This window comes from Pseudochaenichthys georgianus, unplaced genomic scaffold (genome assembly GCF_902827115.2).
Source record: "Pseudochaenichthys georgianus unplaced genomic scaffold, fPseGeo1.2 scaffold_654_arrow_ctg1, whole genome shotgun sequence".
Classification (NCBI taxonomy): domain Eukaryota; kingdom Metazoa; phylum Chordata; class Actinopteri; order Perciformes; family Channichthyidae; genus Pseudochaenichthys; species Pseudochaenichthys georgianus.
The window spans coordinates 71,395-97,780 of NW_027263209.1; the positions used below are offsets into that span (position 1 = coordinate 71,395).

Sequence of the window (26,386 nt, forward strand, 5' to 3'; positions counted from 1 at the left end):
ACCTGAGGGAGACTCACCTGTGGACTCTGTTGGACATAGTGTTTATTATTACAGAGAATATAAAAACATTAATATTTAATGTTCGTATTATCGACCGGTTGAAGCTGCTTTCATCACGCTGACTGTCAGATTCAAGCTATAGTCACGTTCATTTCAAAAATAAGACAATTTCATGATTTCACAAATGTTTTTATTTTCTGCTTCAGCCTCCCCATGTGTTTTGGGGGGGGGTGGTATGGGGCCGGGGGGGGAGGGGGTGGACCGAAAAAATATATTTCATTCCGTTATTTGTGATTTTATATAAAGCCACCTGCTTTCATGTTTATATGTTCATGAAATAAACGAGTTAATCAAAGATAAATACTTATTAAATCTAATCAATCGTTTTTAAATCCGATCTGAAGACTTTTGATTTTTTTAGGGGTTAAAAAACCTCAATAAAATAAAACTGACTGAATATAAATACTCTTTTCTTTTTTTTTTAAATAAAAAGTCATTTCAAATACTGTAATTCGACAATCTGTGTTTCATTTGTATTTTATGTTCTGCTATCAACGGCTAAGTGCAAACGGCTAACGTTAGCTCGCTCAGGTTAGCATCTTCAGGAACAATGTGGTGCTAACATTTAACACAACTTGAGAGATATTACATTGTGTTTAACAAACAGAAGTTTACAATATCATTTGTTTTAATAAACTGGCGTTGAACCTGAAATAGAAAATACAAATATTTCTTGTGTATAAATATATATATAAATATAAATACATGTCTTTATTTTAAATAAAATGTATTTACACATGCTGTCATCGGATAATCTGTGTTTCATTATTAATATATACTCTTCTAAAGCAACAGCTGCTAAAGGCTAACAGCTAGCTGCTAACAGTTAATGGCTAACAGCTAGCGGCTAACAGCTAGCTCTCCTGCAGATCATTAATTGTGCTTTAAACTCATGAGATATTATATATTCTATAAATTAATTTTAGAAATTGTGTAAACTCTGAAAATGTTTTCTAATAAAGTTGAATCCGTAATAATATTTATTAATTTGTTTATAATATTAGTTTTATGAATCTAATCCTGGAGAGTAGTTAAAGCTTCATGTTCTGCTCTACGAGTAAATCTAATGCAGAATATATCATTTTATAGGAGAATAGTAAACGTCCCCTTGACCTCAGTTTGTTGACTTGATGTTTGTATTTGTTTACTCTCTGACGCAGATGCAGGTTTGTTTATGATTTGAATATGCGAACGACTCCCAAATATATCTATCCCTAAAAACAACCACCAGCTCTCTGATGCCCCTGGTCGACTGACTTAATGACTTAAAGGCCTGGATGGTGCTAAACTTTTAGACAGATGAGAGCAAAACGGAGGTCATCGTGTTTGGACCACATGGTGAAGGCTGAGCTGAGGCCCCACACAGCCTGCGTGACCTGCGTGGGGAGCGGCGGGCCTGGTTCCCTGCAACCCTCTGCAAAACCCACGGTCACACATCTTGGCGTAAAAATCGGCAGTGCTTTCAAATGAGATGAACTCTGTGGTTGAGTCCAGTGGTTATCACCTGGGCCCAGGAGCTCAAACTTTTCACTGAAATAATACACCATTGTTTCCTTCACGGCAAATCAATCTCATTTTTCATTTTTTGGTCACGTTTGTGGCCTATTTTGCTTTCAACCAAATGTTGATGACATAAATGTTTATGCTCATAAACTTATCACAACAAAGATTGTCATCACAAATGTAATTTAGATTAAAGAAAAAATATCTTCAACGAAAAAAAAGTCCGTCATCTGTCATCACCTTTCAGAGGTAATTGCGGACAATAGATGTCTCTGCAATGTGGGCTCTTGTCTTCCTTGTAGTATTTTCCATATCCAGGGCCCAGGAGTTCAACACTTTTAATCCCTATCTGATCAGATTTGGATTTTGGGGAGTTCAAGACCAAACACAGGATTAGGATCACTTTGATATCAGATCAGGAAATCCATCCAAGCTTTAATCTGGATCAAATCTTCAAAACGGGTAGTTCAAACCGACAACACAGGGTTGGGATCAGTTTGATCCCAAAAAACTGGATTATCCTGATCCCACCAGAGGGGTGGGTTTCCAGTGGATTACCAGAGCAACATGTACTGTACCATTTATTTAAAAATATGTTTCAATATAAATAAGATGGCAAAGTTTGTGAACTGAAATAATACATAATTTTTAGCCTTCACGGCAAATCAATTTCACTTTTCATTTTTTGGTCACGTTTGTGGCCTATTTTGTTTTCAACCAAATGTTGATGACATAAATGTTTATGCTCATAAAAGTATCACAACAAAGATTGTCAATCACAAATGTAATTTAGATTAAAGAAAAAATATCGTCAATATAAAAAAAGTCCATCACCTGTCATCACCTTTCAAAGGTAATTGCGGACGATAGAAGTCTCTGCAACGTGGTCTCTTGTCTTCCTTGTAGTATTCTTCATGTCCACTAGATGGCGCTCGGTAGGATTAAAGCACTGATATTCAGTAGTCTTCTTGAAAACTCATAATCTGGATCAGGCTGATCCTATCCTGAATTGCTTTGAGCTCCAGGGACAACAGCTGTGCGACTTCTCTGATCCTGGATCACAAAACATGGGATTTCAAAATCTGATCGGATCTGATTGAGATTAAAAGTGTTGAACTCTTGGGCCCTGAGGCTCCTGTCCGAACTCAAACCGGTCTGATCCTTTTAGACTTTGAGACTTTGAGAGTAACTCATGCCTTTGTTTTGACTCGTTTAGATTATTGTAATGCCGGCCTAAACCAGACCTCGCTGGCACGCCTGCAGCTGGCACGCAACGCACGTATGAGCATATCAAACCTATTCTGGCTTCCCTCCACTGGCTTCCTCTTTAAAGTAGAGACACTACATACTGATATACACCTGAGCATCAGCAGGAGAGGACTCTTTAAAGTAGAGACACTACATACTGATATACACCTGAACATCAGCAGGAGAGGACTCTTTAAAGTAGAGACATTACATACTGATATACACCTGAACATCAGCAGGAGAGGACTCTTTAAAGTAGAGACTCTACATACTGATATACACCTGAACATCAGCAGGAGAGGACTCTTTAAAGTAGAGACTCTACATACTGATATACACCTGAACATCAGCAGGAGAGGACTCTTTAAAGTAGAGACACCACATACTGATATACACCTGAACATCAGCAGGAGAGGACTCTTTAAAGTAGAGACACTACATACTGATATACACCTGAACATCAGCAGGAGAGGACTCTTTAAAGTAGAGACACTATGTACTGATATACACCTGAACATCAGCAGGAGAGGACTCTTTAAAGTAGAGACACTACTTACTGATATACACCTGAACATCAGCAGGAGAGGACTCTTTAAAGTAGAGACACTACATACTGATATACACCTGAACATCAGCAGGAGAGGACTCTTTAAAGTAGAGACACTACATACTGATATACACCTGAACATCAGCAGGAGAGGACTCTTTAAAGTAGAGACACTACATACTGATATACACCTGAACATCAGCAGGAGAGGACTCTTTAAAGTAGAGACACTACGTACTGATATACACCTGAACATCAGCAGGAGAGGACTCTTTAAAGAAGAGACACTACATACTTATATACACCTGAACACCAGCAGGAGAGGACTCTTTAAAGTAGAGACACTACATACTGATATACACCTGAACATCAGCAGGAGAGGACTCTTTAAAGTAGAGACACTACTTACTGATATACACCTGAACATCAGCAGGAGAGGACTCTTTAAAGTAGAGACACTACATACTGATATACACCTGAACATCAGCAGGAGAGGACTCTTTAAAGTAGAGACACTACATACTGATATACACCTGAACATCAGCAGGAGAGGACTCTTTAAAGTAGAGACACTACATACTGATATACACCTGAACATCAGCAGGAGAGGACTCTTTAAAGTAGAGACACTACGTACTGATATACACCTGAACATCAGCAGGAGAGGACTCTTTAAAGTAGAGACACTACGTACTGATAAACACCTGAACATCAGCAGGAGAGGACTCTTTAAAGTAGAGACACCACATACTGATATACACCTGAACATCAGCAGGAGAGGACTCTTTAAAGTAGAGACACCACATACTGATATACACCTGAACATCAGCAGGAGAGGACTCTTTAAAGTAGAGACACTACGTACTGATATACACCTGAACATCAGCAGGAGAGGACTCTTTAAAGTAGAGACACTACGTACTGATAAACACCTGAACATCAGCAGGAGAGGACTCTTTAAAGTAGAGACACCACATACTGATATACACCTGAACATCAGCAGGAGAGGACTCTTTAAAGTAGAGACACCACATACTGATATACACCTGAACATCAGCAGGAGAGGACTCTTTAAAGTAGAGACACTACGTACTGATATACACCTGAACACCAGCAGGAGAGGACTCTTTAAAGTAGAGACACTACATACTTATATACACCTGAACATCACCAGGAGAGGACTCTTTAAAGTAGAGACACTACTTACTGATAGACACCTGAACATCAGCAGGAGAGGACTCTTTAAAGTAGAGACACTACATACTGATATACACCTGAACATCAGCAGGAGAGGACTCTTTAAAGTAGAGACACTACATACTGATATACACCTGAACATCAGCAGGAGAGGACTCTTTAAAGTAGAGACACTACATACTGATATACACCTGAACATCAGCAGGAGAGGACTCTTTAAAGTAGAGACACTACGTACTGATATACACCTGAACATCAGCAGGAGAGGACTCTTTAAAGTAGAGACACTACGTACTGATAAACACCTGAACATCAGCAGGAGAGGACTCTTTAAAGTAGAGACACCACATACTGATATACACCTGAACATCAGCAGGAGAGGACTCTTTAAAGTAGAGACACCACATACTGATATACACCTGAACATCAGCAGGAGAGGACTCTTTAAAGTAGAGACACTACATACTGATATACGCCTGAACATCAGCAGGAGAGGACTCTTTAAAGTAGAGACACTACATACTGATATACACCTGAACATCAGCAGGAGAGGACTCTTTAAAGTAGAGACACTACGTACTGATATACACCTGAACACCAGCAGGAGAGGACTCTTTAAAGTAGAGACACTACATACTGATATACACCTGAACATCAGCAGGAGAGGACTCTTTAAAGTAGAGACACTACTTACTGATATACACCTGAACATCAGCAGGAGAGGACTCTTTAAAGTAGAGACACTACATACTGATATACACCTGAACATCAGCAGGAGAGGACTCTTTAAAGTAGAGACACTACTTACTGATATACACCTGCACATCAGCAGGAGAGGACTCTTTAAAGTAGAGACACTACATACTGATATACACCTGAACATCAGCAGGAGAGGACTCTTTAAAGTAGAGACACTACATACTGATATACACCTGAACATCAGCAGGAGAGGACTCTTTAAAGTAGAGACACTACATACTGATATACACCTGAACATCAGCAGGAGAGGACTCTTTAAAGTAGAGACACTACATACTGATATACACCTGAACATCAGCAGGAGAGGACTCTTTAAAGTAGAGACACTACATACTGATATACACCTGAACATCAGCAGGAGAGAACTCTTTAAAGTAGAGATACTACATACTGATATACACCTGAACATCAGCAGGAGAGGACTGTTTAAAGTAGAGACACTACATACTGATATCCACCTGAACATCAGCAGGAGAGGACTGTTTAAAGTAGAGACACTACATACTGATATACACCTGAACATCAGCAGGAGAGGACTCTTTAAAGTAGAGACACTACATACTGATATACACCTGAACATCAGCAGGAGAGGACTCTTTAAAGTAGAGACACTACATACTCATATACACCTGAACATCAGCAGGAGAGGACTCTTTAAAGTAGAGACACTACATACTCATATACACCTGAACATCAGCAGGAGAGGACTCTTTAAAGTAGAGACACTACATACTGATATACACCTGAACATCAGCAGGAGATGACTCTTTAAAGTAGAGACACTACATACTGATATACACCTGAACATCAGCAGGAGAGGACTCTTTAAAGTAGAGACACTACATACTGATATACACCTGAACATCAGCAGGAGAGGACTCTTTAAAGTAGAGACACTACATACTGATATACTCCTGAACATCAGCAGGAGAGGACTCTTTAAAGTAGAGACACTACACACTGATATACACCTGAACATCAGCAGGAGAGGACTCTTTAAAGTAGAGACACTTCATACTGATATACACCTGAACATCAGCAGGAGAGGACTCTTTAAAGTAGAGACACTACATACTGATATACACCTGAACATCAGCAGGAGAGGACTCTTTAAAGTAGAGACACTACATACTGATATACACCTGAACATCAGCAGGAGATGACTCTTTAAGGTAGAGACACTACATACTGATATACACCTGAACATCAGCAGGAGAGGACTCTTTAAAGTAGAGACACTACATACTGATATACACCTGAACATCAGCAGGAGAGGACTCTTTAAAGTAGAGACACTACATACAGATATACACCTGAACATCAGCAGGAGAGGACTCTTTAAAGTAGAGACACTACATACTGATATACACCTGAACATCAGCAGGAGAGGACTCTTTAAAGTAGAGACACTACATACTGATATACACCTGAACATCAGCAGGAGAGGACTCTTTAAAGTAGAGACACTACATACTGATATACGCCTGAACATCAGCAGGAGAGGACTCTTTAAAGTAGAGACACTACATACTGATATACGCCTGAACATCAGCAGTAGAGGACTCTTTAAAGTAGAGACACTACATACTGATATACACCTGAACATCAGCAGGAGAGGACTCTTTAAAGTAGAGACACTACGTACTGATATACACCTGAACACCAGCAGGAGAGGACTCTTTAAAGTAGAGACACTACATACTGATATACACCTGAACATCAGCAGGAGAGGACTCTTTAAAGTAGAGACACTACTTACTGATATACACCTGAACATCAGCAGGAGAGGACTCTTTAAAGTAGAGACACTACATACTGATATACACCTGAACATCAGCAGGAGAGGACTCTTTAAAGTAGAGACACTACATACTGATATACACCTGAACATCAGCAGGAGAGGACTCTTTAAAGTAGAGACACTACTTACTGATATACACCTGCACATCAGCAGGAGAGGACTCTTTAAAGTAGAGACACTACATACTGATATACACCTGAACATCAGCAGGAGAGGACTCTTTAAAGTAGAGACACTACATACTGATATACACCTGAACATCAGCAGGAGAGGACTCTTTAAAGTAGAGACACTACATACTGATATACACCTGAACATCAGCAGGAGAGGACTCTTTAAAGTAGAGACACTACATACTGATATACACCTGAACATCAGCAGGAGAGGACTCTTTAAAGTAGAGACACTACATACTGATATACACCTGAACATCAGCAGGAGAGAACTCTTTAAAGTAGAGACACTACATACTGATATACACCTGAACATCAGCAGGAGAGGACTGTTTAAAGTAGAGACACTACATACTGATATCCACCTGAACATCAGCAGGAGAGGACTGTTTAAAGTAGAGACACTACATACTGATATACACCTGAACATCAGCAGGAGAGGACTCTTTAAAGTAGAGACACTACATACTGATATACACCTGAACATCAGCAGGAGAGGACTCTTTAAAGTAGAGACACTACATACTCATATACACCTGAACATCAGCAGGAGAGGACTCTTTAAAGTAGAGACACTACATACTGATATACACCTGAACATCAGCAGGAGAGGACTCTTTAAAGTAGAGACACTACATACTGATATACACCTGAACATCAGCAGGAGAGGACTCTTTAAAGTAGAGACACTACATACTGATATACACCTCAACATCAGCAGGAGATGACTCTTTAAAGTAGAGACACTACATACTGATATACACCTCAACATCAGCAGGAGAGGACTCTTTAAAGTAGAGACACTACATACTGATATACACCTGAACATCAGCAGGAGAGGACTCTTTAAAGTAGAGACACTACATACTGATATACACCTGAACATCAGCAGGAGAGGACTCTTTAAAGTAGAGACACTACATACTGATATACACCTGAACATCAGCAGGAGAGGACTCTTTAAAGTAGAGACACTACATACTGATATACACCTGAACATCAGCAGGAGAGGACTCTTTAAAGTAGAGACACTACATACTGATATACACCTGAACATCAGCAGGAGAGGACTCTTTAAAGTAGAGACACTACATACTGATATACGCCTGAACATCAGCAGGAGAGGACTCTTTAAAGTAGAGACACTACATACTGATATACGCCTGAACATCAGCAGTAGAGGACTCTTTAAAGTAGAGACACTACATACTGATATACACCTGAACATCAGCAGGAGAGGACTCTTTAAAGAAGAGACACTACATACTGATATATACCTGAACATCAGCAGGATAGGACTCTTTAAAGTAGAGACACTACATACTGATATACGCCTGAACATCAGCAGGAGAGGACTCTTTAAAGTAGAGACACTACATACTGATATACACCTGAGACACTACATACTGATATACACCTGAACATCAGCAGGAGAGGACTCTTTAAAGTAGAGACACTACATACTGATATACACCTGAACACCAGCAGGAGAGGACTCTTTAAAGTAGAGACACTACATACTGATATCCACCTGAACATCAGAAGGAGAGGACTCTTTAAAGTAGAGACACTACATACTGATATACACCTGAACATCAGCAGCAGAGGACTCTTTAAAGTAGAGAGACTACACACTGATATACACCTGAACATCAGCAGCAGAGGACTCTTTAAAGTAGAGACACTACATACTGATATACACCTGAACATCAGCAGCAGAGGACTCTTTAAAGTAGAGACACTATACTGATATACACCTGAACATCAGCAGGAGAGGACTCTTTAAAGTAGAGACACTACATACTGATATACACCTGAACATCAGCAGGAGAGAACTCTTTAAAGTAGAGACACTACATACTGATATACACCTGAACATCAGCAGGAGAGGACTGTTTAAAGTAGAGACACTACATACTGATATCCACCTGAACATCAGCAGGAGAGGACTGTTTAAAGTAGAGACACTACATACTGATATATACCTGAACATCAGCAGGAGAGGACTCTTTAAAGTAGAGACACTACATACTGATATACACCTGAACATCAGCAGGAGAGGACTCTTTAAAGTAGAGACACTACATACTGATATACACCTGAACATCAGCAGGAGAGGACTGTTTAAAGTAGAGACACTACATACTGATATCCACCTGAACATCAGCAGGAGAGGACTGTTTAAAGTAGAGACACTACATACTGATATACACCTGAACATCAGCAGGAGAGGACTCTTTAAAGTAGAGACACTACTTACTGATATACACCTGAACATCAGCAGGAGAGGACTGTTTAAAGTAGAGACACTACATACTGATATCCACCTGAACATCAGCAGGAGAGGACTGTTTAAAGTAGAGACACTACATACTGATATACACCTGAACATCAGCAGGAGAGGACTCTTTAAAGTAGAGACACTACATACTGATATACACCTGAACATCAGCAGGAGAGGACTCTTTAAAGTAGAGACACTACATACTGATATACACCTGAACATCAGCAGGAGAGGACTCTTTAAAGTAGAGACACTACATACTGATATACACCTGAACATCAGCAGGAGAGGACTCTTTAAAGTAGAGACACTACATACTGATATACGCCTGAACATCAGCAGGAGAGGACTCTTTAAAGTAGAGACACTACATACTGATATACGCCTGAACATCAGCAGTAGAGGACTCTTTAAAGTAGAGACACTACATACTGATATACACCTGAACATCAGCAGGAGAGGACTCTTTAAAGAAGAGACACTACATACTGATATATACCTGAACATCAGCAGGATAGGACTCTTTAAAGTAGAGACACTACATACTGATATACGCCTGAACATCAGCAGGAGAGGACTCTTTAAAGTAGAGACACTACATACTGATATACACCTGAGACACTACATACTGATATACACCTGAACATCAGCAGGAGAGGACTCTTTAAAGTAGAGACACTACATACTGATATACACCTGAACACCAGCAGGAGAGGACTCTTTAAAGTAGAGACACTACATACTGATATCCACCTGAACATCAGAAGGAGAGGACTCTTTAAAGTAGAGACACTACATACTGATATACACCTGAACATCAGCAGCAGAGGAGTCTTTAAAGTAGAGAGACTACACACTGATATACACCTGAACATCAGCAGCAGAGGACTCTTTAAAGTAGAGACACTACATACTGATATACACCTGAACATCAGCAGCAGAGGACTCTTTAAAGTAGAGACACTATACTGATATACACCTGAACATCAGCAGGAGAGGACTCTTTAAAGTAGAGACACTACATACTGATATACACCTGAACATCAGCAGGAGAGAACTCTTTAAAGTAGAGACACTACATACTGATATACACCTGAACATCAGCAGGAGAGGACTGTTTAAAGTAGAGACACTACATACTGATATCCACCTGAACATCAGCAGGAGAGGACTGTTTAAAGTAGAGACACTACATACTGATATATACCTGAACATCAGCAGGAGAGGACTCTTTAAAGTAGAGACACTACATACTGATATACACCTGAACATCAGCAGGAGAGGACTCTTTAAAGTAGAGACACTACATACTGATATACACCTGAACATCAGCAGGAGAGGACTGTTTAAAGTAGAGACACTACATACTGATATCCACCTGAACATCAGCAGGAGAGGACTGTTTAAAGTAGAGACACTACATACTGATATACACCTGAACATCAGCAGGAGAGGACTCTTTAAAGTAGAGACACTACATACTGATATACACCTGAACATCAGCAGGAGAGGCCTCTTAAAAGTAGAGACACTACATACTGATATACTCCTGAACATCAGCAGGAGAGGACTCTTTAAAGTAGAGACACTACACACTGATATACACCTGAACATCAGCAGGAGAGGACTCTTTAAAGTAGAGACACTTCATACTGATATACACCTGAACATCAGCAGGAGAGGACTCTTTAAAGTAGAGACACTACATACTGATATACACCTGAACATCAGCAGGAGAGGACTCTTTAAAGTAGAGACACTACATACTGATATACACCTGAACATCAGCAGGAGAGGACTCTTTAAAGTAGAGACACTACATACTGATATCCACCTGAACATCAGCAGGAGAGGACTCTTTAAAGTAGAGACACTACATACTGATATCCACCTGAACATCAGCAGGAGAGGACTCTTTAAAGTAGAGACACTACATGCTGATATACACCTGAACATCAGCAGGAGAGGACTCTTTAAAGTAGAGACACTACATACTGATATACACCTGAACATCAGCAGGAGAGGACTCTTTAAAGTAGAGCGTGTGTTTGATGTATTTAGTTCCAAAGTCTTGGATTAATTTCTCTAGCTGGTGGAGGGTTTGGTTCAGACGAGTGTGTTCGAGTTTTTCTTCGCATTAAAAAATAAAAACCGCACTGGGGATTTCCTGAAGACACTGAAACAGGAAGTGAAGAATCTGGCAACATGTACGAGGCCTGTTCCCCTCCTCGCTCTCATGATGACTCACATTATTGGTATTTGCCAACGGGCCTCTCGACTACAGAGAGACGGGTAGAGGTGGGAGGGGTTTATCTTCAGTCTCCAGCTGTACTCTGTCAGCTGGAACAGATCCTCCTCAGAGGAGAGCCAGCTGATCATGGAGGGTGGAAGGAACAGGAGGAGAAGTAATTATCACTTTGTTCAGAAGGAGCATCTGAAGCTGGATGATTTGAGAAAGAGAAAGCGCTCAGGAAACAAAAACCTCTTTAATAATGGCGAAATCCCAAAATACCCACGACCAGAAATCCATGTGAGCCGCCTGAAACACGACACCGACATACAGGGTTTGAAAGGCATCAAGAAGTCCGGAGGCTTCAGGAACCCGTTTGGAACAGGCCTGGTGTGGTGGGGTCTGGTTGTGGGGGGGGAGGAGGTCAGATCAGCTGAGCAGCGCCTCCTCCAGGAAACATACCCGGACCGAACAAAGCAGCAGGTCCAGGATCAGAAGAAATTCCTGCGGAAATTTGCCTCCTCGCTGGCCTTCAAGAAGAGCTCCTTGTTCGGATCGTACCGCTTCACCTTCCTCCTTAAGGACCTGCTGAAAGCCTACACTCTGCAGGTACTGGGGTCAGGGTTCAGGACTCATAATGCTGACTCATGTCAGGGATTAGGACTCATAATTTCATTTAATTTCAAACCTTTATTTATACAGATAAATCCCATTGAGATCATTGATCTCTTTTCCAAGGGAGAGCTGCTCAAGTAGTTCCTCATGAAACATAAAAGCATAAACAGAACAACAAAAGGACATCATCCAGCATCGTTTACATAACGATCCACATAAACAGGTACCAATAGCTTCCGATTGAGTAGCATCCAACCGAGCTTTAAAAACATTTAGTGGCACCAGATTGTTCAGTTTCCATTTAATTTGCAGACTGTTCCCAGACAGAGGAGCTGCATCTAAAAGCTGTCTTCCCTCAGACAGCCCTAGCAGCTGCACATTTAATAAAACCACAGCATGCGATCTCAGGCAGGAGCCACTTACAATTCTCCGTGAGATCAGGGAGCAGATATAAGATGGAAGTTTATCCAACATGCTTTGTATATAAAAATGTACCAGTGACTGAGCCTCCGTGCAGAGAGTGAAGGTAGACCTGCCTTGGCATACAGGGTGCAGTGAAGGGTTAATGCTTTACAGTCTGTCACACATCTCAGAGCGCTGTGATACGCAGCATCTAACTGGACCAGGCAATGGGCCGGTGCATTCAGATAGACCAGATCCCCAGAGTCCAGCACAGGTCAAAGGTCACAGAGCCTCTTCCTGGCCTCCAGGAGAAGCAGGACGTGTTCCTGGAGAAGAACCCTAGCCTCACCCTCAGCTCTTCAGCAGGTTATTGACATGAAGTTTAAAAGAGAGACAATCATCAAGCAGATACCAAGGTATTTGTAACAGGCAACCACTTCAAGTTTTATTCCTTGCGTAGTTACAATATCTAAAACAGGCTCTGGTGTCTGTTCAGCTTTAGAAAGAGCGTTACCTTGGTTTGATCCACATCTAGAAGCAGCTTTAGTTCAGAGCGCTGAGTCTGAATAGTGTTAGAAACAGCCTGTAATGTAACACCAGCTCCTGAATGAGGGACCTCACAGAACATCACGGTATCATCCGCAAAATGTAAAGTAGTTTCATCCACATTTTCACCTAAACTGTTGATGTAGATGGAGAATAAGAGTGGACCTAACACAGAGCCTTGAGGAACACCATTAGTGATGTTTAACCACTCAGAAGACAGCCCATCAAAGTGAACACATGGGGACCTTTCAGAGAGGTAGTTCACAAACCACCCACTGCACGGCTGGATAGGCCAATACTGAGTAGCCTCTGCTTTAAGATGAGATGATCAACGGTGTCAAACGCTTTCTGAAGCCTGACTGATGCTCAGACAGGATGTCATGTGTACATAAAAACTCCTTTACCTGTTCACTCACTAGGCGTTCAAGCACCTGAGCCAGAACTGACAATTTAGAGATTGGCCTATAGTTATTTAAAATAGTTGCCTCTCAGCAAAGGCAAGACATAAGCAGACTTCCATACTTTTGGAATTGTGTTCGTGCCGAGGGAGAGGTTAGAAAGAGAAGTAAGAGGTGGAGCGATAACATCTGCAGCTATCTTTAAAAAGAAAGGCTCTACGTTGTCCGGGCCAGCCGGCTTCCTAGGATCTAACTTGGTTAAAGCTTCACGAACAACATCAACAGTAAAAGGGGTAAAACTGAAAGGGTTTTCCAGACCACGTTGTTCAGAGTCACGGACTGGGGTGTTCACAGAAGCAGAGTTAGTCACAGAATCAAGCAGAGAGCCACAGGACACAAAGTGCTCATTAAAGCAGCTGAGCATAGAGCCCTGTCCGACAGAGAGCAGATGCTGTGGTGAGGCACGGAGGCAGCTCATTACGGATATCACCGGTGGATATCGATTTTAATGGCTTTCCAAAATGTTCCAGGGTTATTCAGGTTCTTTGTGGAAAACTGACAAATAATACTTTGATTTAGCACTTTTGATATGTGAAGTGAAACTATTTCTTAGCTGCCTGAACGCAGCCACTCTATCTCTGAGCCTGATTTCCTAGCCTTTGCCCAGGCCTTGTTTCTCTCATGAAGGAGACTGGACAGCTCAGCAGAGAACCAGGCCTTGTTCCTCTCATGAAGGACACTGGACAGCTCAGCAGAAAACCAGGCCTTGTTTCTCTCATGAAGGACACTGGACAGCTCAGCAGAGAACCAGGCCTTGTTCCTCTCATGAAGGAGACTGGACAGATTAGCAGAAAACCAGGCCTTGTTTCTCTCATGAAGGACACTGGACAGCTCAGCAGAGAACCAGGCCTTGTTCCTCTCATGAAGGACACTGGACAGCTCAGCAGAAAACCAGGCCTTGTTTCTCTCATGAAGGACACTGGACAGCTCAGCAGAGAACCAGGCCTTGTTCCTCTCATGAAGGACACTGGACAGCTCAGCAGAAAACCAGGCCTTGTTTCTCTCATGAAGGACACTGGACAGCTCAGCAGAAAACCAGGCCTTGTTTCTCTCATGAAGGAGACTGGACAGATTAGCAGGAACCAGGCCTTGTTTCTCTCATGAAGGAGACTGGACAGATTAGCAGAAAACCAAGGATTGTCTCGTCCCTTTACTCTAAATGTACGCAGGGTGCATGTCTATCAATGATCTCCATAAAACCAAGATAGAAATAAGACCATGCGGTTTCTACATCAGCACACAGATTGATTTACCCCAATCAAACCCAAACAGATCATGAACCCTGCTCCACAAAATGTTTTATGTCTCTCTTGATGAGGATGCGAGGTTTAACCTTTTGGACCTTAGTGTCCCTGATTGTGGCTACAACACAGTGATCACTCAGATCATTCTCAAATACTCCCACAGATGAGTATTTATGGGGAGCATTAGTTAGAATGAGATAATTAGGGAGGATTTATTAGGGACTTGATGTGAGGGCGAGTAGGACTGTCCACAGTCTGAGTAACATTCAAAGAGATACAAAGGTTTTAAAGTCCTCTGACTCTGCAGTTAACCAGTCCCAGCTCAAACCTCCAAGCAGCTCTATGTCCTTGTAGTCTAGCTGTGATAAAAGATTAGCTAGTGGAGACAAGGAGTCTTTGACAGCTGAGGGGGGTCTGTAGCAGCCCACCACCATGACCTTTGACCCTTTGCCACTTCTATATTTAAGGCTAAAAATTCAAATTGCTTCCTGATGGATTTGGAAACTAATGCGGTTACACTGAACTTATTCTGAACATAAACGGCAACGCCACCACCTTCATTAGGCCGGTCGGTACGATACACATTAAAACCATTTAAGGCGACGTCAGAGGCCAAAATAGACTTGTTTAGCCATGTTTCTGATAAGACAATGACGTCAGCGTCAGTCGAGCCCAGATACGGACAACATCTAGTTTACCTGACAGACTGCGCACATTCAAGTGGATGAGACCCAGCCCAGACCTAGCTTTAAAATCAGCAGGAGTAGCGATGTGGCTATTACTACTGGGCGGACCAGGGTTAGGTTGGACATTTCCTGACAGTAATAACAACAACAAAACCAGGCATCTTTTCCTCTTAAACGACACACATACACCGTCATCTACTTTAGAATCACCATCATCGCAGGAAAACGAGTAGATTGACTGTGACAAGGCAACCGGTAATTGTTTGAGCAACACATCCGAACCTTTGCAGGGGATGCCCACTGCGGGTGGCAGAACAGACCTGAATCCAGTAGACTCCTCAGGATGACTAGAGATCTTCTCATAGTCCAAAACAGTTAACAGGCACAGCAGAATCTGATATGGGCCATTTTGAGAGTGTTGGGGGATAGGTATCTAATCTCCATAGTGTTGGGGGATAGGTATCTAATCTCCATAGAGTGTTGGGGGATAGGTATCTAATCTCCATAGAGTGTTGGGGGATAGGTATCTAATCTCCATAGAGTGTTGGGGGATAGGTATCTAATCTCCATAGAGTGTTGGGGGATAGGTATCTAATCTCCATAGAGTGTTGGGGGATAGGTATCTAATCTCCATAGTGTTGGGGGATAGGTATCTAATCTCCAGAGTGTTGGGGGATAGGTATCTAATCTCCAGAGAGTGTTGGGGGATAGGTATCTAATCTCCAGAGTGTTGGGGGATAGGTATCTAATCTCCAGAGTGTTGGGGGATAGGTATCTAATCTCCAGAGTGTTGGGGGATAGGTATCTAATCTCCAGAGTGTTGGGGGATAGGTATCTAATCTCCATAGTGTTGGGGGATAGGTATCTAATCTCCAGAGAGTGTTGGGGGATAGGTATCTAATCTCCATAGTGTGTTGGGGGATAGGTATCTAATCTCCAGAGTGTTGGGGGATAGGTATCTAATCTCCAGAGTGTTGGGGGATAGGTATCTAATCTCCATAGTGTTGGGGGATAGGTATCTAATCTCCAGAGTGTTGGGGGATAGGTATCTAATCTCCAGAGTGTTGGGGGATAGGTATCTAATCTCCAGAGTGTTGGGGGATAGGTATCTAATCTCCAGAGTGTTGGGGGATAGGTATCTAATCTCCAGAGAGTGTTGGGGGATAGGTTTCTAATCTCCATAGTGTTGGGGGATAGGTATCTAATCTCCAGAGAGTGTTGGGGGATAGGTATCTAATCTCCAGAGAGTGTTGGGGGATAGGTATATAATCTCCATAGTGTTGGGGGATAGGTATCTAATCTCCATAGTGTTGGGGGATAGGTATCTAATCTCCAGAGAGTGTTGGGGGATAGGTATCTAATCTCCATAGTGTTGGGGGATAGGTATCTAATCTCCATAGAGTGTTGGGGGATAGGTATCTAATCTCCATAGAGTGTTGGGGGATAGGAATCTAATCTCCATAGAGTGTTGGGGGATAGGTATCTAATCTCCATAGAGTGTTGGGGGATAGGTATCTAATCTTCAGAGTGTTGGGGGATAGGTATCTAATCTCCATAGAGTGTTGGGGGATAGGTATCTAATCTCCATAGTGTTGGGGGATAGGTATCTAATCTCCATAGTGTGTTGGGGGATAGGTATCTAATCTCCAGAGTGTTGGGGGATAGGTATCTAATCTCCAGAGAGTGTTGGGGGATAGGTATCTAATCTCCATAGTGTTGGGGGATAGGTATCTAATCTCCAGAGAGTGTTGGGGGATAGGTATCTAATCTCCATAGTGTGTTGGGGGATAGGTATCTAATCTCCAGAGTGTGTTGGGGGATAGGTATCTAATCTCCATAGTGTTGGGGGATAGGTATCTAATCTCCACAGAGTGTTGGGGGATAGGTATCGAATCTCCACAGAGTGTTGGGGGATAGGTATCTAATCTCCATAGTGTGTTGGGGGATAGGTATCTAATCTCCATAGTGTTGGGGGATAGGTATCTAATCTCCAGAGAGTGTTGGGGGATAGGTATCTAATCTCCAGAGTGTTGGGGGATAGGTATCTAATCTCCAGAGTGTTGGGGGATAGGTATCTAATCTCCATAGTGTGTTGGGGGATAGGTATCTAATCTCCAGAGTGTTGGGGGATAGGTATCTAATCTCCAGAGTGTTGGGGGATAGGTATCTAATCTCCATAGTGTTGGGGGATAGGTATCTAATCTCCAGAGTGTTGGGGGATAGGTATCTAATCTCCAGAGTGTTGGGGGATAGGTATCTAATCTCCAGAGTGTTGGGGGATAGGTATCTAATCTCCAGAGTGTTGGGGGATAGGTATCTAATCTCCAGAGAGTGTTGGGGATAGGTTTCTAATCTCCATAGTGTTGGGGGATAGGTATCTAATCTCCAGAGAGTGTTGGGGGATAGGTATCTAATCTCCATAGTGTGTTGGGGGATAGGTATCTAATCTCCATAGTGTTGGGGGATAGGTATCTAATCTCCAGAGAGTGTTGGGGGATAGGTATCTAATCTCCAGAGAGTGTTGGGGGATAGGTATCTAATCTCCATAGTGTTGGGGGATAGGTATCTAATCTCCATAGAGTGTTGGGGGATAGGTATCTAATCTCCATAGTGTGTTGGGGGATAGGTATCTAATCTCCATAGAGTGTTGGGGGATAGGTATCTAATCTCCATAGAGTGTTGGGGGATAGGTATCTAATCTCCAGAGTGTTGGGGGATAGGTATCTAATCTCCAGAGAGTGTTGGGGGATAGGTATCTAATCTCCATAGTGTTGGGGGATAGGTATCTAATCTCCATAGAGTGTTGGGGGATAGGTATCTAATCTCCAGAGTGTAGGGGGATAGGTATCTAATCTCCAGAGTGTTGGGGGATAGGTATCTAATCTCCATAGAGTGTTGGGGGATAAGTATCTAATCTCCACAGTGTTGGGGGATAGGTATCTAATCTCCAGAGTGTAGGGGATAGGTATCTAATATCCAGAGTGTTGGGGGATAGGTATCTAATCTCCACAGAGTGTTGGGGGATAGGTTTCTAATCTCCAGAGTGTTGGGGAATAGGTATCTAATCTCCAGAGTGTAGGGGATAGGTATCTAATCTCCATAGTGTTGGGGGATAGGTATCTAATCTCCAGAGTGTTGGGGGATAGGTATCTAATCTCCATAGTGTTGGGGGATAGGTATCTAATCTCCATAGTGTTGGGGTATAGGTATCTAATCTCCATAGAGTGTTGGGGGATAGGTATCTAATCTCCATAGTGTTAGGGGATAGGTATCTAATCTCCATAGTGTTGGGGGATAGGTATCTAATCTCCATAGAGTGTAGGGGGATAGGTATCTAATCTCCAGAGAGTGTTGGGGGATAGGTATCTAATCTCCATAGTGTAGGGGGATAGGTATCGAATCTCCATAGAGTGTTGGGGGATAGGTATCTAATCTCCAGAGAGTGTTGGGGGATAGGTATCTAATCTCCATAGAGTGTTGGGGGATAGGTATCTAATCTCCAGAGAGTGTTGGGGGATAGGTATCTAATCTCCAGAGTGTAGGGGATAGGTATCTAATCTCCATAGAGTTGGGGGATAGGTATCTAATCTCCAGAGAGTGTTGGGGGATAGGTATCTAATCTCCAGAGTGTAGGGGATAGGTATCTAATCTCCATAGTGTTGGGGGATAGGTATCTAATCTCCAGAGAGTGTTGGGGGATAGGTATATAATCTCCAGAGAGTGTTAGGGGATAGGTATCTAATCTCCAGAGTGTTGGGGGATAGGTATCTAATCTCCATAGTGTTGGGGGATAGGTATCTAATCTCCAGAGTGTAGGGGATAGGTATCTAATCTCCATAGTGTTGGGGGATAGGTATCTAATCTCCAGAGTGTTGGGGGATAGGTATCTAATCTCCATAGTGTTGGGGGATAGGTATCTAATCTCCATAGAGTGTTGGGGGATAGGTGTCTAATCTCCAGAGAGTGTTGGGGGATAGGTATATAATCTCCAGAGAGTGTTGGGGGATAGGTTTCTAATCTCCAGAGTGTTGGGGAATAGGTATCTAATCTCCAGAGTGTAGGGGATAGGTATCTAATCTCCATAGTGTTGGGGGATAGGTATCTAATCTCCAGAGTGTTGGGGGATAGGTATCTAATCTCCATAGTGTTGGGGGATAGGTATCTAATCTCCATAGTGTTGGGGTATAGGTATCTAATCTCCATAGAGTGTTGGGGGATAGGTATCTAATCTCCATAGTGTTAGGGGATAGGTATCTAATCTCCATAGTGTTGGGGGATAGGTATCTAATCTCCATAGAGTGTAGGGGGATAGGTATCTAATCTCCAGAGAGTGTTGGGGGATAGGTATCTAATCTCCATAGTGTAGGGGGATAGGTATCGAATCTCCATAGAGTGTTGGGGGATAGGTATCTAATCTCCAGAGAGTGTTGGGGGATAGGTATCTAATCTCCATAGAGTGTTGGGGGATAGGTATCTAATCTCCAGAGAGTGTTGGGGGATAGGTATCTAATCTCCAGAGTGTAGGGGATAGGTATCTAATCTCCATAGAGTTGGGGGATAGGTATCTAATCTCCAGAGAGTGTTGGGGGATAGGTATCTAATCTCCAGAGTGTAGGGGATAGGTATCTAATCTCCATAGTGTTGGGGGATAGGTATCTAATCTCCAGAGAGTGTTGGGGGATAGGTATATAATCTCCAGAGAGTGTTAGGGGATAGGTATCTAATCTCCAGAGTGTTGGGGGATAGGTATCTAATCTCCATAGTGTTGGGGGATAGGTATCTAATCTCCAGAGTGTAGGGGATAGGTATCTAATCTCCATAGTGTTGGGGGATAGGTATCTAATCTCCAGAGTGTTGGGGGATAGGTATCTAATCTCCATAGTGTTGGGGGATAGGTATCTAATCTCCATAGAGTGTTGGGGGATAGGTGTCTAATCTCCAGAGAGTGTTGGGGGATAGGTATCTAATCTCCAGAGAGTGTTAGGGGATAGGTATATAATCTCCAGAGAGTGTTGGGGGATAGGTATCTAATATCCAGAGAGTGTTGGGGGATAGGTATCTAATCTCCATAGTGTTGGGGGATAGGTATCTAATCTCCACAGAGTGTTAGGGGATAGGTATCTAATCTCCAGAGAGTGTTAGGGGATAGGTATCTAATCTCCAGAGAGTGTTGGGGGATAGGTATCTAATCTCCAGAGAGTGTAGGGGGATAGGTATCTAATCTCCAGAGTGTTGGGGGATAGGTATCTAATCTCCAGAGTGTAGGGGGATAGGTATCTAATCTCCAGAGTGTTGGGGGATAGGTATCTAATCTCCAGAGTGTTGGGGGATAGGTATCTAATCTCCATAGTGTTGGGGGATAGGTATCTAATCTCCATAGTGTTGGGGGATAGGTATCTAATCTCCAGAGTGTAGGGGATAGGTATCTAATCTCCAGAGTGTTGGGGGATAGGTATCTAATCTCCATAGTGTTGGGGGATAGGTATCTAATCTCCATAGTGTGTTGGGGGATAGGTATCTAATCTCCACAGTGTTGGGGGATAGGTATCTAATCTCCATAGTGTAGGGGGATAGGTATCTAATCTCCAGAGTGTTGGGGGATAGGTATCTAATCTCCAGAGAGTGTTAGGGGATAGGTATCTAATCTCCAGAGTGTGGGGGATAGGTATCTAATCTCCAGAGAGTGGGGGATAGCTATCTAATCTCCAGAGTGTAGGGGGATAGGTATCTAATCTCCAGAGAGTGTTGGGGGATAGGTATCTAATCTCCATAGTGTTGGGGGATAGGTATCTAATCTCCATAGAGTGTAGGAGGATAGGTATCTAATCTCCAGAGTGTTGGGGGATAGGTATCTAATCTCCAGAGTGTTGGGGGATAGGTATCTAATCTCCACAGAGTGTTGGGCGATAGGTATCTAATCTCCAGAGTGTTGGGGGATAGGTATCTAATCTCCATAGTGTTGGGGGATAGGTATCTAATCTCCAGAGTGTTGGGGGATAGGTATCTAATCTCCATAGAGTATTGGGGGATAGGTATCTAATCTCCAGAGAGTGTTGGGGGATAGGTATCTAATCTCCAGAGTGTGTTGGGGGATAGGTATCTAATCTCCATAGTGTTGGGGGATAGGTATCTAATCTCCACAGAGTGTTGGGGGATAGGTATCGAATCTCCACAGAGTGTTGGGGGATAGGTATCTAATCTCCAGAGTGTTGGGGGATAGGTATCTAATCTCCAGAGAGTGTTAGGGGATAGGTATCTAATCTCCAGAGTGTAGGGGGATAGGTATCTAATCTCCAGAGTGTTGGGGGATAGGTATCTAATCTCCAGAGAGTGTTAGGGGATAGGTATCTAATCTCCAGAGTGTAGGGGGATAGGTATCTAATCTCCAGAGTGTGGGGGATAGGTATCTAATCTCCAGAGAGTGGGGGATAGGTATCTAATCTCCATAGTGTTGGGGGATAGGTATCTAATCTCCATAGAGTGTAGGAGGATAGGTATCTAATCTCCAGAGTGTTGGGGGATAGGTATCTAATCTCCAGAGTGTTGGGGGATAGGTATCTAATCTCCACAGAGTGTTGGGCGATAGGTATCTAATCTCCATAGAGTGTTGGGGGATAGGTATCTAATCTCCAGAGTGTAGGGGGATAGGTATCTAATCTCCATAGTGTTGGGGGATAGGTATCTAATCTCCAGAGTGTTGGGGGATAGGTATCTAATCTCCACAGAGTGTTGGGGGATAGGTATCTAATCTCCATAGTGTTGGGGGATAGGTATCTAATCTCCATAGTGTTGGGGGATAGGTATCTAATCTCCAGAGTGTAGGGGATAGGTATCTAATCTCCAGAGTGTAGGGGGATAGGTTTCTAATCTCCAGAGTGTTGGGGGATAGGTATCTAATCTCCATAGAGTGTTGGGGGATAGGTATCTAATCTCCATAGAGTGTTGGGGGATAGGTATCTAATCTCCAGAGTGTGTTGGGGGATAGGTATCTAATCTCCATAGTGTAGGGGGATAGGTGTCTAATCTCCAGAGAGTGTTGGGGGATAGGTATCTAATCTCCAGAGTGTTGGGGGATAGGTATCTAATCTCCAGAGTGTTGGGGGATAGGTATCTAATCTCCATAGTGTTGGGGGATAGGTATCTAATCTCCATAGTGTTGGGGGATAGGTATCTAATCTCCAGAGAGTGTTGGGGGATAGGTTTCTAATCTCCATAGTGTTGGGGGATAGGTATCTAATCTCCAGAGTGTTGGGGGATAGGTATCTAATCTCCATAGAGTGTAGGAGGATAGGTATCTAATCTCTATAGTGTTGGGGGATAGGTATCTAATCTCCATAGTGTTGGGGGATAGGTATCTAATCTCCAGAGTGTTGGGGGATAGGTATCTAATCTCCATAGTGTTGGGGGATAGGTATCTAATCTCCATAGTGTTGGGGGATAGGTATCTAATCTCCATAGTGTTGGGGGATAGGTATCTAATCTCCAGAGTGTGTTGGGGGATAGGTATCTAATCTCCATAGTGTTGGGGGATAGGTATCTAATCTCCATAGTGTTGGGGGATAGGTTTCTAATCTCCATAGTGTTGGGGGATAGGTATCTAATCTCCATAGTGTTGGGGGATAGGTATCTAATCTCCAGAGTGTTGGGGGATAGGTATCTAATCTCCAGAGTGTTGGGGGATAGGTATCTAATCTCCAGAGTGTTGGGGGATAGGTATCTAATCTCCAGAGTGTTGGGGGATAGGTATCTAATCTCCAGAGTGTTGGGGGATAGGTATCTAATCTCCATAGAGTGTTGGGGGATAGGTATCTAATCTCCATAGAGTAGGGGATAGGTATCTAATCTCCATAGTGTGTTGGGGGATAGGTATCTAATCTCCAGAGTGTAGGGGATAGGTATCTAATCTCCAGAGTGTGTTGGGGGATAGGTATCTAATCTCCATAGAGTGTTGGGGGATAGGTATCTAATCTCCATAGAGTAGGGGATAGGTATCTAATCTCCAGAGTGTTGGGGGATAGGTATCTAATCTCCAGAGTGTTGGGGGATAGGTATCTAATCTCCATAGAGTGTTGGGGGATAGGTATCTAATCTCCATAGAGTAGGGGATAGGTATCTAATCTCCAGAGTGTAGGGGATAGGTATCTAATCTCCAGAGTGTGTTGGAGGATAGGTATCTAATCTCCAGAGTGTTGGGGGATAGGTATCTAATCTCCATAGAGTAGGGGATAGGTATCTAATCATCACTCAATGTTCTATGTAAGTCTGTGGAGTGATGAGGCCCGAGCCTAGACTGACGGAGCGTCCACACTACAGCTCCAAAAATAGCTTGGAGCTGGGCGTGTCTGGAGCTTGGGGATTTTATTCAAGCAACACGACCAACAACCAATCACATGAATCTCCCGCCCCCGACATACAAAGCAAAAACCCCCGGGGATTTTATGGGAGCAATATATATATAAACTCCCCAAACAGGCGAAAACCTACCAGTTTCCCCCACTGTCTCTGCCACCTCCCTCCATGCCTCGTTCCTCCGGTTTGTATCCCGGTAGGTGAAGAGGGTCTGGTCATACAAAACCGGGTGATTTGCTACGGCGATAGTTAGTTTCTCCTCCGACTTTTTTTGAAATATAGAAATGAACGGCGGGATATCTCTCCCAGCTTAGACGCGGTTTGATTGGCTACGGCTTCAGCTGTCAGATTTTGGGAAACGGGATTTGATTGGCTGGCGCTGGCTACTCCGGCGTCTCAGGCGTCTCAGGCGACCAGAAGTTGAACAATGTTCAACTTCTGGTCGCCTGAGACGCCTGAGACGCCTCGCTCTGCTACCCATAATTCAGTTCGGCGAAAAAGCGCGGCTACGTGACGTCACCCCATTGAAAGTGAATGGGCAGAGTGGAGCAGATTGGAGCTTTCGACGCTGTCGACGCTGTAGTGGAGACGGGCCGTAATTCAAACTATTTGCTGCTTCTAATAAACATATCAAGAAACACGAGAGTTTTCTGACTGAATATAAGTTTATAACTTTGTTGATTTTTCCACATGATTCTGTGTAAAAGCTCTTCTTCTCTCTCCAGTTTTGCGGCGGTGAGCAGCCCGTCATGCGGGTGTATCAGACCCACCTGTACCCACAGGAAGTGATGTACGCGGTGCTGGTCCACAGTCCGGCCAATCAGGAGCAGTTCTCTGAACATCCTCTTCTGACCGACGACCCAAACGCTGTCTGCTGCTACAGAGATGGCCGCTTCATCTGGAGGCCTGAGGCCATGTGTGGAACTCACAGGTGAGAAAACAACAATGACAGGTAACCTGGGAGGGTCAGACAGGAAATGCTTCATGGATTGTGCTTCCTGTCTCTTTGTCAGATATGAGTTGTTACAGAACGATAAATTTCGGAAGATGGAGGCTGTGAAGATGAAGGATTGTGGCTACAGACGTTTTGAGAACTATGTCTGGGATAATGTGGGCATCGTCCTGCATGTGGAGAACAAGGTGATCACTTCCTCTTGTCTTCTTGTCCACAGCTCAGCCTCATGCTTTTCTCTATATTTCATATCATTATATATCTCCAGGATGACTTTGTAGGACTGACCAGAGTGGATCTGGTTCGTCTAAGGACTCGTTTCAGAGTTTGATATCAGCTCCTTTTCTCAGAAGCACCAAGGCCCTTGTTATTAAGGAAATAAAAATATATATTTAAAAGCCCCCCAAATAAGTGAAACATGTCTAGAAGGCAATGTGTAAAAGGAAAGAAAAAATCCCCCAAAATATCTTATATCCAAAGAACACTTGAAAAACCTTCAAAAACATCTGATTTTTTTTTTAAAGATACATAATAATAATAGAACATTTGTAATTTCATGAGATTTTGTGAAAGAAATGTATGAATGATAAATGTGAACAATTTCTAAATGAAATAGAATTTCTTTCACATAAATGTAAAAATAGAAATATAGAAATGTGGAAAAACTATATATATATATAAAAAACAATGTAAAGGGCTGTGAATCGATTAAAACATGTAATTGCAATTTATTCATTGAGATTTTCACGTGTTGAAAAAGTGAATACCATTAAAAGGAAGTTGTGTTATTAACACATTTACTTTGACCGTCCTAATATTTACTCATACATAATATGAATTAAAAAGGATTGTTAAGTGACGTGTTCCCAGAGGCTCATGGGAGTTGTAGTTAATGATGGGGTCCATGTTGCTATATCTGAAGTGAGCTCTTCATGTTTCAGCAGCTGGAGTTCGATCCGGCCCTACTGAGAAATAAACTGAAGTTCTGCAAAGGAGAAAAACTTCCCCAAGCTCCAGACAACTTTGATGATTTCGAAACTGCCGGGGAGAATGTTCGCAGACTTTGGCCTGAAGACCCCCCACTGAAGAAAGTTTAAGAGCATGACAATAATACCTTTGGATAAGCACATCCTGCCTTCACTGAACTAACATTACATTCAGAGTTGGAGCTAAATATTGGTTTATGTTAATGTGAAATTAAACATGTCTTTTTTTGCCGTTTTTGTTTTAGTGAATGAATCATTAATTATCGTAATAATTTAGTAGCAGTAGTTCTGCTTTTATTTTTGAAGGAGGTGGGGGCTCCTGGTGATGAGCATATATTGATCACGG

General features: G+C 42.6%; 1 protein-coding gene across 1 annotated transcript; it reads left to right on the forward strand.

Annotated features, from left to right (window-relative positions):
* Nucleotides 1-11,904: 11,904 nt before the first annotated feature.
* On the forward strand, nt 11,905-26,275 carry LOC117443673 (uncharacterized). Its single transcript, XM_034079579.2, has 4 exons — nt 11,905-12,411; nt 24,828-25,033; nt 25,116-25,242; nt 25,996-26,275. The coding sequence occupies exons 1-4, from the start codon at nt 11,950-11,952 to the stop codon at nt 26,149-26,151; spliced, it is 951 nt and encodes a 316-aa protein (XP_033935470.1). The 5' UTR covers nt 11,905-11,949; the 3' UTR covers nt 26,152-26,275.
* The last annotated feature ends 111 nt before the right edge of the window (nt 26,276-26,386 follow it).

Coding starts and splice junctions, on each gene's coding strand:
- LOC117443673 (XM_034079579.2), top strand. CDS start 11,950: ATGGAGGGTGGAAGGAACAGGAGGAGAAGTAATTATCACTTTGTTCAG. Junction 12,412..24,827: donor TGAAAGCCTACACTCTGCAG/GTACTGGGGTCA, acceptor TTCTCTCTCCAG/TTTTGCGGCGGTGAGCAGCC. Junction 25,034..25,115: donor GCCATGTGTGGAACTCACAG/GTGAGAAAACAA, acceptor TCTCTTTGTCAG/ATATGAGTTGTTACAGAACG.